The 13,804-nt window shown below is 42.0% G+C and overlaps 1 protein-coding gene across 1 annotated transcript in view; it reads right to left on the bottom strand.

Annotated features, from left to right (window-relative positions):
- NIPAL2 (NIPA like domain containing 2) overlaps positions 1–12,083 on the bottom strand; it is an 86,492-nt gene extending 74,409 nt beyond the window's left edge. The window contains exon 1 of the mRNA XM_063080134.1: positions 11,949–12,083. Coding sequence (XP_062936204.1) covers positions 11,949–12,083 — 135 coding nt within the window. The remainder of the gene's footprint in view (positions 1–11,948) is intronic.
- Positions 12,084–13,804: the final 1,721 nt, after the last annotated feature.

The following is a 13,804-nucleotide window of genomic DNA, read 5'->3' as shown; positions in this document are numbered from 1 at the left end:
AAGTATTAAGACATTTTAATTTAATTTGGAATAGAAATCTCCTATCCTACTTTTTTTGTGCCAGAATGTTCTTTAGATATTTCACGTTAACCTGTATTATTGTATTATTGACCTGTAATCCATGGGTGGGGCAGTTTGGCCAGATGGAGATGGGATATAATACAGGGATGTGTGGAATTGGTAATAGTCTGTCCCAGTTTTGGCTTTGAAATCAGCCATATTCCTGGCTGTGCCTTCAAAACATAAATTCAGAATCACATCCCTGGAGATAGTACATGGCTCAGAAGAACCACAGATTCGGAGTTAGTTTTGAACACAGTAAGTTGTAATCAACTCACAACTGGAATAGTGCGATCTCTTGTTTCAGGCTGTAAAGCATGCCTGAACTGGAAATGAGATCTAGTTTCTAGTATCAGCAATACTCCAGGATGAGTAATTTAGGTCAACTAATCACTGCAGGAATGACCTGACGGGCCTGTACCCATGACGGGATATGTCTGAGAAATGGGCACTCAGTTCGTCCCCTCTCAGAGAAAACTCTTAGGAATGAGCTGGGGTTGTTTCGCATTTGCACTTAGTAAAACACGTAGGCACAGAGCCCGTCTCCAGAATAGTTAGAAGGGGACACAGGATGCCCAAATTCTTAGAGAATACATCTTTAAATATTTAGGGGTAAAGGCTCATAATGTGTGCAATTGACTTTCAAATGATCCATTACTATATACATAGAGAGAGAACAGATATTTCACAATGGTAACAACTGGCGAATCTTCAGGTGAAGGACATATGGTGTTTATAGTACTACTGTTTTTACTCTTCTATAGGTTTGAAAATTTTCAAGCTAAGAAATTAAAAAACAACTGCTTTGCAGGCTCAGTGAAATTAGAGAGAATATGCACTCATTTAAAAATAGAGTTAAAAGAGGAGATGATAAGAGCAGAAATAAAAAGGAAGCTGGCAGAACAAAGAAAAGATGTTAAGGAGAAAAATAAAACCATTGTACAATTTAAAACCACATGTAGACACTGCTTGAGAAAAACATACAATGCAGAGGGAAAGGACATGAAATGAAAGTGATCAGAGAGAAGATGGTAGATATGGGAAACAGACACCTTGAGGAAGCTCACATCAGATGTTACTCATTCAGTCACGCATCCATTCGATATTCATTCAGCAACTGCTAAATGTTAGGTCCTATGCCATGAATCAAAGATGAAGTACTCTCAAGAAGTTAAGAAGTAGAGAAAGCAACGAATAACAAGCAGACCAGAGCCTGTTAAATCTTTAAGAGAGGTACGCTCTGCAGAACCCATGCAAACAGTGCAAATCTGCTTAGGTTAGGGAGTATATATGAGTTTCCTGTGGCTGCTGTACCAAATTACCATAAATTTGGTGGATTAAAACAACAAAAATTTATTCTCTCCCACTTATGGAGGCCAGAAGTCCAAAATCAAATTTGTTGGGCTGAAACAAGGAGTTGGGAGCCTCTCTGGAGGCTCTAGGGGAGAATCCATTCCTTGCCTCTTCTGATGGCTGCTGGCTTCTGTGGATTGTGGCTGCATCACTAAAATCTCTGCCTCCATGGTCACATAGCCTTCTCCTCTGTGTCAAATCTCCCTATGCTTCCCTCTTGTAAGGACACAGGTGATGGTCTTGAGGACCCACCTGAGTTATCCAGGATAATCTCAAAATCCTTACCTTAATCACATCTGCAAAATCCTTTTTTGCTATGCAAGGTGACCTTGGGATTTAGACTTGGGTATATTTTGGAAGGTCATTGTTCAGCCTACCCCAGGAAGGAGTTAGGGAAGCCTCACAGGGTGATACCTCACCAGGGTAAGTGCATTTGGCAGAGGGCAGAGCAAGTACACTGGCACAAGGTGCAGTAAACAGAGCGCCTGAAGGGCCTTGAAGCAGAGGGCTGCACTATAGCTGGACTGGAGAGGCAGGCAGGAGACTTGTGCCATGGACCTGTAGGCAATGTTAAGACACAAAGGACTCTAAACTAGAGAAGAATAGGTCCAAGTTTGGCTTTTAGAAGACTCATTCTGGCTACGGTGTGGAGGATGGACTGGCAGGGAGACCAGGGAACAGGAAGACCAATTAGGAAACTGCTTTGGGAGTTCATACAAGAAGTGGGGGCAATAAGGAGAGTTAATTACAACAGGGCCACAAAAAGAAACTATATTCATAGCAGCAAACATTGGAGACAACCAGAAATATGGTAATGTTTTTTAGATTACTGGATGGGTTGGAATATTTTTACTGCTAATCTCCTTCGCTCTTACAGATAATTGGGTTGTCTGAAATGCTAATCCAAACTGAGTTAAAACTATAATTCCATATGTGAAAAAGAAGAAAGAAAACTTTTCAGTCAGGAACAGATTTTTAATTTGTTATCTTGGTTATTGTATGCTATAAGGTTATTGCGTTCCTATCCTGAGAAAGTCTCACGACACTGGATCCAAATCTGGTGATTTAAAAGCCAACAGAAAAGGTCAGGGTTACATAATACAGTATATCATTGCTATTCTACAAGCTGTTCCATGCCAAGTTTTAATCAACCTTAAAACCTAGGCAGAAAAACCCAACATATTGCCTTTCCATACAATTAAGAACTATTACATTCTGTCTTTTTACTAGGGAACACATTTACTTACATAATTGTACATTCCTTATTTTTAAAAACCAAATTCCATTAAGGATAAGCCTTAGTTTTACTAAGAAGCCACCATGTTTTTTGCTTCTGCAAAATTTAAGTTTCAGCAGAGCAAATTTATGAGAAAAGTAGTACATTTAATAATACATCTTTTGGGGGCTTTTAGCACCTTGTTAAAAGAAGAGCAACAATAGTCAAGGAAAGGTGAGATTCCAGTTAAGAAAGTCTTAAACTTGGTTCTACTACAAAACAACTTGATCTTGTACAGTACAGGAAAGAAAATCTTTGAAACAAGGTCAGACTTGCTAAACACAAAGGATGCTATTGTTTGCATCAAGATCTAAATAGGGTCCCATAACTTTCGTATTTTTCAAGAACATGTTTATAATAATAATTTTAAAACCCCATAATCCTGTGTTTCCAGAGAAGCAGGACTGCAGGCTGCCTTTAGCAGGCCCAGCCCAGGGTTTGGAATGAGGCTTCCTACCCTAAGGCTGGATGCTGTGAGCTCACTCAGCTGCAACACTTTCCCCCACACCTGCTGGGTTTCCAGAGTACATACCCCTTTTGGGAGCAATGCCTGCCTTGAACTCCAACTGTATTTTGCCAGCAACTTGCCCCTGAAGACTGTATTCTATTGCCTATGTCAAGCACTAGCCACTGGGTGAGTTTCTGCCTCAGTATGTGGAGGGTAGGGGGATCATGACACTGCCACTCACTGACTGAACTCTGCAAGAGACTCCTATGGTCCCTGCCACCCACCAGACCAGATCTTGCTGAAATCAAGGCAGGAATCAAATTCAAGTTTGCTACACCTCTTGGACATTATGATCTGGATTCTTCACTGCCTCTAAAGAGCCAGTTCTCATAGCCAAGCTAATTTTCCACATCCTCAAAGCCCCTACTCCTGGCAAAATTCTCACATCCCACTGGTCCCGGCAGCCAGTTCCCAACACACCTCATGGTCAATGCACATGACACCTGTAGAACTCATCTATGGTAATTGTTATTTGGGTCTGCAAGTATAGTTCAAAAGACTCATAAAACACTATGTGTAACTCACAATGAATCTCTACTTTGCAGCTGTGGCAGCTGCTTATAACATAAGGTCTGCTCAAGACTTGCTCACAAGAAACTGCCTATTTCTCTACTACTGTGACTCAGGCAGCCATATCGAAAGATATATTACCATATTTCCTCTTCTGCTTTGGCTCTCTTATTTACCATCACATAACAGTTTTATGTTAGTCCTGGAAGTTTAACGTAAATAGTCCATCAGATAATATAAGCAAGGGTGATTTCACTCCTTCAAATGTTGTTTGTCAAGTATTTCTTTAAAAAAATTTTTTATATTTTATTATAAATTGATATTTTTATTTATATTTTAAATTTTATTATAAACCACTCTATGCAATAGATCTCAAAAAACAACAACAAACACTTATTCTTCCTGTTTAATTGAGACGTTGTATCCTTTGACAATCATCTCTCCATTCATCTCATCCTCCAGCCTCTGTAACCACCATTCTACTCTCTGCTTCCATGAGTTCAATTGTTTTAGATTCTGCATATAAATGAGAAGAGGTGGTATTTGCTTTTCTGTGGCTGGTTTGTTTTACTTAGCATAATGTTCTCCAATTCCATCCATGTTGTCACAAATGACAGAATTTTCCTCTTTTTTAAGGCTGAATAGTATTCTATTGTGTGTATACACCACATTTTCTTTATCCATTCCTCTGTTGATGGACACTTAGGCTGATTCCATAACTTGGCTATTGTGAATAGTGCTGCAATGAACATGGGAATAAAGACATCTCTTTGACAAACTCATTTCAAATCTTTCTGGTAGAGACCCAGAAGTGGGATTGCTGGATCATATGGTAATTTTATTTTCAGTTTTTTGAGAAAGTTTTTCAAGTATTTCTAAAGCATTCTCTCTGGCCTCCCCCCGCACCCCTACAGACAGATATATACACAGGCACACGCGCGCGCGCACGCGCGCACACACACACACACACACACACACACACACACACTTATGTATATCACAAAAATATAGCTTTTTTAGGACATAGTCCATGTTTTCTGTCTTTCTGGATATCACTCTCCAACACTGCCCTATTGTGAAAGGCTCTCTGCTCTCTGCTCACAATTTTTATTGAATGATCTGCAGGTTGCATTTTGGGCCTTCAATGTCAATTAGCTGATCCAGCTTAACGTGGGCTGAGACAAGAGGGAACACAGTGTAGCTACCTCCCAAACACCCCTGGAACAATTAGTGCCCTGCAAGTCCAGAGGCTGAAGAAGAAATAAAGTCCCCCAGAATTCACAGGATTCACCTCAAACTTGAATGAGATATTCACAATGCTAACTAACATTGCTTCTAGGACTCCATACAGCACTGCACTCACATACCATACCTATTTCACCTAAACCCACTAAACTTTTAGGGGATTCCTACCTACTGAAGAGGTGGTTGTTGAAGGTAAAGGAATTGCCAAGCAGGTGAAGGCAAGATAGAGACCAAGCAAGGGTGTCTGGCATTTTGCTAACTATTTGACATACATTACCCTATTTTATTCCTACAACAACCCCATAAGGTATGTACATAAGTATTATTATTTCCATATCAGTAGAGAAAGTCAAGAAATGGAGAAATTAAGAAACTTGCCAACACATCTAACAAAAGAGCCATGTCAGGGCAAACTCAACCTTCAGTAAGGTATGGAGCTCACGACTAAACATATACTGGCCTATATTTACCTTAGAATCAGTCAGCACTTCCTGACGTGTGCCAAAGATGATAGGAGACCATGCTGAGAGTGACCAAGGGCTGGGCAAGTGACAAGGTGAGGCAAATATACAGGCATGTACATTCTGAGAGCTATGTGGAGGGGAAGCAGAGTGTTACCTGCCAGCCCCTAAGGAATCAGGACACTCTGGTGGCCTATGACAGACTGAGTGAAGAGCTTTGACTTTATATAAAATATGTCTGTTGGAATATTGTGGGGGAAAGGGCAGTTCATAAAAGGTATAAACTGAATAGAGGAATATCTGTCCTTCAGAAAAACAGCAACAAAAAGCTAAAATAAATGGCACAAAGTCTTATGTTAACACCAAATAAGCCTCCCAGGCTGAGGTACTAGTCCTTCTGAATGGTTAAACTACAGTAAGGGTCTGTGCCATATGATCACACTTCACACTACTGCCACCGAAAACCTCTGTCAGCTCTTCCCAGTGCAACACACCCCATGTCCCCAATCTAGAAGTCTGGGAAGTGGCAGGAGACATGAGAAGAATTCTTATCTAGCACTTCAAGAAATCAAGAGTTCCAATTAGAAAATTACTCCAGTTAAGAAGTGCTCTGGAATGTGAAGGGGAGGCACACATCAAAGAGAGTGAGGAAGGCACTAGATATAGAGATACAGTGGTTATAGATTGAAGAAAGTAAAGTTACATCAAACAACTGATATGATTTTTCTTATTTTCATTTGAAATGAGCTAAGTGATAATTATTAATTATTAGATATATACATTTTATGACATTTCCTATAATATACGTTGACCATAATACTACTATTAAGAGCTGGTGTTCATTGGGTACTTTCCATGTGTCTGGCACTTGGCTAACTATTTGACATGTATTATTTTACTCCTATAACAACCCTATAAGGTATATATGCATGTATGTATCATTATTTCCATTTCAATAGAGAAAGCAAAGAAATGGAGAAATTAAGAAACTTGCCAACACATCTAATAAACAGGCTGAGTGTTTAAAACTGTACTAGACAGGAACAAAAAGGATAGCTTTGGGGAATGTCATCCTTTCTCATGGTAAGCTCTCAAGTGTAAATTTGAACAATCATTAACATTTTTCAAAAAAATCGTTTAAATAATTCTCATAAGCAAACAAAATGAATATGGCATATCATTTCCTGTACCACCTAGGTAAAAGGTACAAATTGAATAGTTATAGCAATGCTAATATTATTTTAAACTCTTGTAACCACCATCCAGATGAAGAAATGCAAACTGGGCCCCCACCCAAGCCTCCCTTTGCCACCCCCTCCCTTCCACTGAGGAATGACTGGCCTGACTGTAGCCATCACTTCCATGCATTTCTATATAGCCTTATCACACAAATGCACACCCCTAAACACTGTAATTAAATGCTGCCTTTTCTTCTGCTATGTCTTTTAAGCCTGTTTCTTCCTCCATCCATTCTGTTTCTTTTTTTTTCCCCTTGTAAAAATGATCTTTGAAGAAAACAGGCTATATAAACCTGTAAACTGGCAGTTTCCCACAGCCTGGATTTGGCTGATTGCATCAATGCAAATATTATTAACCAGTTAGTATGAATCAAGCCACAAAGAGGGTAAAACAGATTTAAATGCAAACACCTGGTCTGCCATATTTACAAGATCAGTAAAAAGCAGTTCCTCTAACAAGGACCAGGGAACTTTTTTTCCTTTTAACAAATGCTTTGATACAGTTGTTTTGAGGTAATCTGCTTCCTCCTTCCTTCCTTCTTCTTGCTGCCTTATACGTATACCTCCTAGAAAATCTGGAAAAGGGGAAATGCCACATTGGAAATATAAGGAAGACAAAAAATTGCTAAGTATAAACAGAACAGAACAAAACAAAAGTATTATTCTTAGGAAAGAAATGGAAAAGAACAGCAACCTCTACCCAGTCTTTTGATTATTGAAAGTTTTGGCACTTTTCCTTTAAGAGATAGTCATATGCAGTTACCAGCAGAAAAGAGATGGTAGCAAAACAAACTCAATAAAAGTGCAATACACAACTCAACATGATTTCTCTTAAGAGTAGCAAAATGAGCCATATTCATTTCCCCCCCTCACATTTACTCTTACCACCACATTCTTTTCAAGCCTTAGTTTCTCACAATGGCCTTCGGGCATGAAACAAAAATAGCTTTGCAGTTAAACCTACTTGCTGTAAGATCTTGGGGCAAGTTATTTAACACATTTCCTGACATGAACAGTGAGGATAATATGTACCTTACGAGGTTGTTTGGGGACTCAAATGAGATAATAGGTATAAAGTGTCACATAGTAAATGCATAACAAATGTCAGTCTCTTCGCTTTGCCTCTTCCCTGCCAAGTTGTATCAATTTTCCTTTAAATATGTTGACTTTAAAAATTTAAGGCATTGAAAATCAAAAGTTCAAATAAAGGACATAAAAAATTCTGAATTTTCATTTCACTTTATGCAGAATAAACCTTTCTGATAACGTCCTTGTGAATTTATATATTTTGCAATATGCATGAATTTAAAGAAGCAACAACAAAACCCCTCCATCACAATATTTCCCAACTTCTTCCTCTTCTGTCCATTCCCTCTACAACCATGCTGGTTCGGCCCTTATTTATCCAACTACATAGCATAAGGGAGCCTGATCTTCTATTCCAACTGCATAGCATAAGGGAGCCTGATCTTCTATTCCAACCCTAATTTTACCAGCAAAGAAACCGAAGCCCAGAGAAATTAAGTGACTTGTCCAAGTAATTTCAGTTAGTTAACAGTGGATGCAAGACAATCGCCTCCAATTCTGGTTGCAAATTAAATGCTATAGGGATCGGCAGGTAAAACAAATGAGAGCAAAGGTAAGGGCTCAAGTAGGGGGCACAGCTCTAAACTGTGAACTCCAGCTCGCAATGATCATGTGGGAAAGAGGGCCACATGTTGCTAGAGCTTCTAATACTTAAAGAGATGATGGAAACTTGATATTTTACATTTAATCTTCTCATTTTTAAATGATGGCAATGTATTAAACATTTTTAAAACCTCTCTGCAGGTCAAACGAGACACAGCTATGAGCTAGATCTAGTCCACAGCTGGCCAGTTTGAAGCCTCTTTATTCTGGTAATCTAATTTAAATGTCTTTTATTTAATTTGCTTTGATTTTTGCACTCTCTGTTCAAAAAAACTTCAATGGTTCACCATTGTCTATAAGAGAAAGTCCAAACTGCTTTATCAATCCTTTAAGGCAATCCATGACTTCATCTAATACCCCAAACCATATTTCTACCTTACAGTCAGTCTCCACCTTCCACTGCAAACAGAAAAGCTGCTGAATTGTACTATAGGTATGAAAAAGTTCAGAAGAGCACCTGCCCAAGCCACAAGACTGCTCTGTGGTCCTCAGGCTTTTTTTCCCCTTTCCTGGAATGCCCTAAACCTGTGCATTCCTATCAGTGGAGTCCTTGTCCAGCTCAAGGACCACCTCTTCACAAAACATCCCTCATGGACCAGATGAAAGCCACCTTGCTCTGAATTTCCATAGGACTTTATGTCATTCACATGACACTTAATACATACTGCCTTGTTTTGGAGTTACATACATAGCTCATTTTCCTAAACACCTGATAACATTTATGGAAGGAAGGGTTTGGATCTTAGACTATATTGAATATCCCCACCATGCTTTGTACACAGCAGGGAGCTCAATAAACATCTTAGGAACATTATCTTTTTACACTGAAAACTTGCAAATCAAACATAAAGAAAATACCCGTGCAGAACTTGTCATATCTATACTTCTACAGGCAGGGCTTTTGCAGGGCTGCTGAGTCGTGCAAAAGGGCAAAGCCTCACCTCCTGGCTCCCCAAGACATCTTCCCCACTTCAGAACCACTTTCCACTTGCTTCCTCCTCCAGAAGCACTCATATCTTTGCTTTAGACAACATTGATTCTAAGCAGTCACTGTTAAATATTCATCTAAAGTACATGAAACCACATGAAAGCGTTCCAGGAGAGTCTTTTTCTATGGAGTAAGGTTAATTGATCAAATCTGATGGTAATCACTTCGAAAGGCACATGAAGCTGAGATATCAGCAAACAGACTCGGTGCAAATATTTCAGTTGTGATAAAACTGATGATGGAAGCAAGAGAACAAGCATTATTAAACCCTGGCTAGCCAGCAACCAAGGCTAATTTTGACTGTGGGAGTCACAAACTTAGATCTCACACTTTGTTTTTCTGGAGTCACCTGCATTTTCGGCCCTCTCTATTATACAGTCAGTGTCAAAAAAGAAAAGAAAGGAAAAATTAAACTCCATTTTATTTTTACTGGCCTGGCCAACACTAAAGGCACTTAATAAAATGTTCGTTGAATGAATAAAAAAATCAATTAAAACACAATAACTGAAAGGATTAAATACCACAGTTTTAGAAGATGGCCCAAATTTGCACAATAATGGGGAACATTGATATGGTCTTTTCTGAAGCCAGCAATGGTTTATGTTAGCTCAGTAATTTTAATTAGCATATTCTGGATATACCCTTTCTAACCTGTGCAAATATGCACTGTCAAGGCAAGTTAAGCCTCGCAAAGATTATTTATATGCCTCATATTTATGTCGCATGATAATCTATGTTCTGGTATCAGAGAGCCAAAACAATGGTGAATTTCAGGAAACGAACTGACTACAGAGGTTTCCATTGTGAAAACAATATGTTCCTCTATTTTTATCCTCTGGATAAGGCCATGGTAGGTCACATCTGTTAACCCTCTAATTTCTTTTCCAAGAGAGGATAATTTATTCTTAAACTTTTATTGGGAATGCTTCTAGCATAAGCATAATATAACCAATATACTTAAAGAAGTTCCATAAAAAATGATACTTTGTAATTCCTGTAGGTGGAAGGAAGAAGTGGGATTGGTCACAAACATTGATCAAGAAGCTCTGAGTCCCCCTATTTTTCCTATTTTAATATCTTTTGTGGAAAAACAGATTTAAAGCAATACTCTCCCCTCTGTAGAAAACTAATATGGTGGACAAACCTACTTATTCTTTATATAAAGCAATTATCTTCCGTGTTCAGAACCGAACATTCAAGATACTTGTTGGGAAAATGGAATGGTTTGGTCAGGGCCCTCGCCTCTGGTCCCGTTGGGTGTGGTTTAGCACATCCATTGTACGCAAATTGTGTGTGCGGGTGTGGAGTAAGTGTGCATGCGTGCCAATGTATCTTTTTAGTTTTGTTGCTATTCTTGGGAGAGGGAGAGGGCGGGAGGAGGAGGAGGACGGGGAGGGGCAGGGGGAGAGGGAGAGGAGAGGAGTTTTAGTGAAGCAGGCGGGCGGCGTCTGCCTTGAGTGTGGCAACCTATGGCTCCAAGGACCTTTTGGCCAGTTACCTAGCTCACAGACCTGCACGTGAAGGGTCTGGTGACCCAGCCTGGCGTGTGAGGGGTTTGTGACCCAGCCTGTGAATGGGCTTGAGGGGTCTGTGAGCTCCAGACCCAGCCCTAGCTTGACAATCGGTCCAGTCGGTACAGGAGCCAGGCAACACTTTTCAAGAATAAGAGGAATCTAGACCTTTGATTACTGGTTAAAATCCCTGGTTTAGACAAAACAGGAACAAATATTTTTTTATTATACTGTTGTAAAATAAAAAGATCCACGGTTTTGTTAAAGAACAAGAACAAAGAACAAAGTAACACACTTATGCAAACAGGAGGAAGCCTGGGATCCACCATGTCCAGCTCATTTGTACCCAGCTGAAAGAATATAAACGCTAGAGGAAAGGCTCGCCAGAGCTCTTTTTCTGATCTTAAACCAAGCCAAAAATAAATGGGCAGGACCAATCCCCTTTGATCTTGTTAAATGTATATTTTCAGCATAAATTGGCGTTATTTAGGCTGACAATGTTTTCCCAAAGGGTCGGTGAGAAACAGAGAGAGAGTCATGCAAGCGCCACCTGAGAATATCAGTGTTCCTCGCACGGAAGTGGAAGAGCTGTGCAGAGGCACTGGGGACACGCACACTCAGAGCATCTGCGCCGAGCTCACATTCGGTTGCCCTGAGAGTTCCCTGCTTCTGAGAACGGGGTGCCACTTCTTTTAAACTGTAAACCGATCCTGGGGTGACTGAGTGGAGACTGACCCCACACTCCTAGAACCCTTCCGGGAGAAGGGGGCGGACTCAGGCTGGGGAGGCGGGATCAATCGGGACCCAGAGGCCCAGGAAGGAGCCCGCAGAGGTCAGGGCCGCAGAGCTGGGCGCCCCTCCCGGTGAGTGACGCCCGGGAGAGGAAGGCTGAGGTGCCCGCGCTCTCAAACGAGGGGGGTTCAGTCAGTGTGGAAACATCACGTGTCAGCCCTTTCCGCTGGGGCAGCCCAGGTGTCTTTCTGAGAGTTGGCGGGAAGGCGGCCGAGGGGCAGAGGCGCCCGGAGCCAGCCGCCCGGGCTGCGCGGGGATGGCGGGCACCGCGCCCCGGTGCCCTTAGGCAGCGGGGCGGCGGCGGCGGCGGCCCTTACCTGGTTCCTGCGGTACCACGCGCCCGACAAGGAGCCGTTGCCAGCGCCGGGCGCCCCGTACGTGAAGTTCCGGGACAGCTCGTCCAGGGCGGCCGAGGCGGCGTCCCCGGGGCCCGCGGGCGCCAGTGCCGCCATTAGGTCTCGCTCCCGGCGCGGGCGCCTCCCGGCCGGGCTGCACCACAAGGAGGCCGCGCCCGGGCCGCGCAGCAGCCACTTCCTGCTCGGTGCCCGGGCGAGGCGGGCCCGCAGAGGCCACCTGGCTCCCGCCCCCGCGCGGCGGCAGGTGTGCGCCCGCTCTCCCCGCGCCGCCCGGCGCGGCCTCTGCCCTCCGGCGCGAGGGGCCCACGGGGAGCCCGGCGGGCTGCGGCCTCCCTGGGCCTCACGGCGGCTTCCCGCCCGCCGGGCCTCGGTGCTCCACGCCCTCACCGGCCAGGCCGCCCAGGGCAGCCCCCACGCCAGTCTGCGCCGGTGGCAGCACCTATCGGTGCGAGAATTGTTAGGTCGTGTTCAGTGCCCTTCCTGCCTTCCCTTACGAAGTGTAAACATTTGTCGAAGTGAATGGAGAGAAAGGAGACATTGACTAAACCAAAGCAGCTGCCTTCGCCCGTCTCCACCTGGCAATTCCAGTTCTCTGTCACATATGTAGTGTTTCTTTTTTGTATTTCAAAATTGTTTGCATAGAAAAAGTCATGAGTTACCCCCAAAATGTAAGCGATATGAGAATAAAGATCCGAGTGATTAAATCTCATTGCCAAGAACTTAGACAATATCCCTGGGAGAAAGGAAGGAATCCCCCATGGTAGCTGGAGGACTCCAATATGTATTTGGTGACTACATGGGACAAGAAGGAATTGCTGAAAAGTTGCCAGCTACTGGATATGAGAATTTAGGATGGAAGATATATGTTGTTAATGGCCTTATGAACTATAACCAGAAGTCTGGTTTTTACCTGTATTTAACTTCTGCAGTGTTACTACAAATGATCTGTAAGGTGTCTCTCAGTTTGAGAATTCTATGATTCTTTATTGTTGCCTGAAGCGCTGGAACTTGGAATTCTTTTGTTTACACAGTGCTGAGATTCTTCCTGGATAATGTGCTTTGACTTCCATGACTTTATAAAAAGAAGCCTTCAAGAAAAGATAGTTTCTGCCTGGCAGGAAACAAGGAGAGAGTTTCTGTGTTTCTTAGAGGAAATGTGCAAATGAGAGAAGAAAGTGAGAAAAAGTTATTTCAGACACAGCAAGAAATGAGACATGTCATCTTGGAAGTTGTAGTTTCTTGCCTGAGCACCCAAAATGTTCAGCAAACAGTTAATAATGGTGGTTAACTATTCCCAATTTTAAGAGGCTGATTTATTTCAAATAAATATCTGAAGGCAGAAGTGTCTGTTATATTTTCTACAACATCACGTTAATTTGTATTGGTGACTTTATTTTATTTTATTTTTTAAAGGCTAGTCAAAGGAAATAGTGAGAGCAGAGAAGGAACAAAGAAATCTGTAACTTGTGATCAGTTAGTTGTAAACACCATTGCACTCAGACCAAACTGTCTGTGATTTTATTAATGCTTCTTTCTCTTGATGTGCTTTAGGGTGCAAATAACAGAATATCCAAATAAAAATGGCTTAAACAACAAACATCTGTTATCTCCAGAGGGAATGTGTCTCTATGACTCCCATCTCTCTGCTCTGCCATCCCTGAGGAATTAGTTTGTCCTTTCTTTTGGCAGCTGGCCTGAAGGGGATGCAAACCCGTGGTCTTGGTCTTCTAAGGCAGCGCTCTAACCAACTCAGCTAGCCAGCCAGCCCTGGCCTTGTTCCTTTAGAAAAGAAAATTTTTCCAGGATTTTCCCAGCAG

The sequence above is a fragment of the Cynocephalus volans genome, chromosome 15, assembly GCF_027409185.1.
Source record: "Cynocephalus volans isolate mCynVol1 chromosome 15, mCynVol1.pri, whole genome shotgun sequence".
Classification (NCBI taxonomy): domain Eukaryota; kingdom Metazoa; phylum Chordata; class Mammalia; order Dermoptera; family Cynocephalidae; genus Cynocephalus; species Cynocephalus volans.
Note: the sequence above shows the minus strand (reverse complement) of the source record. Positions and strands in the feature narration are given on the sequence as shown.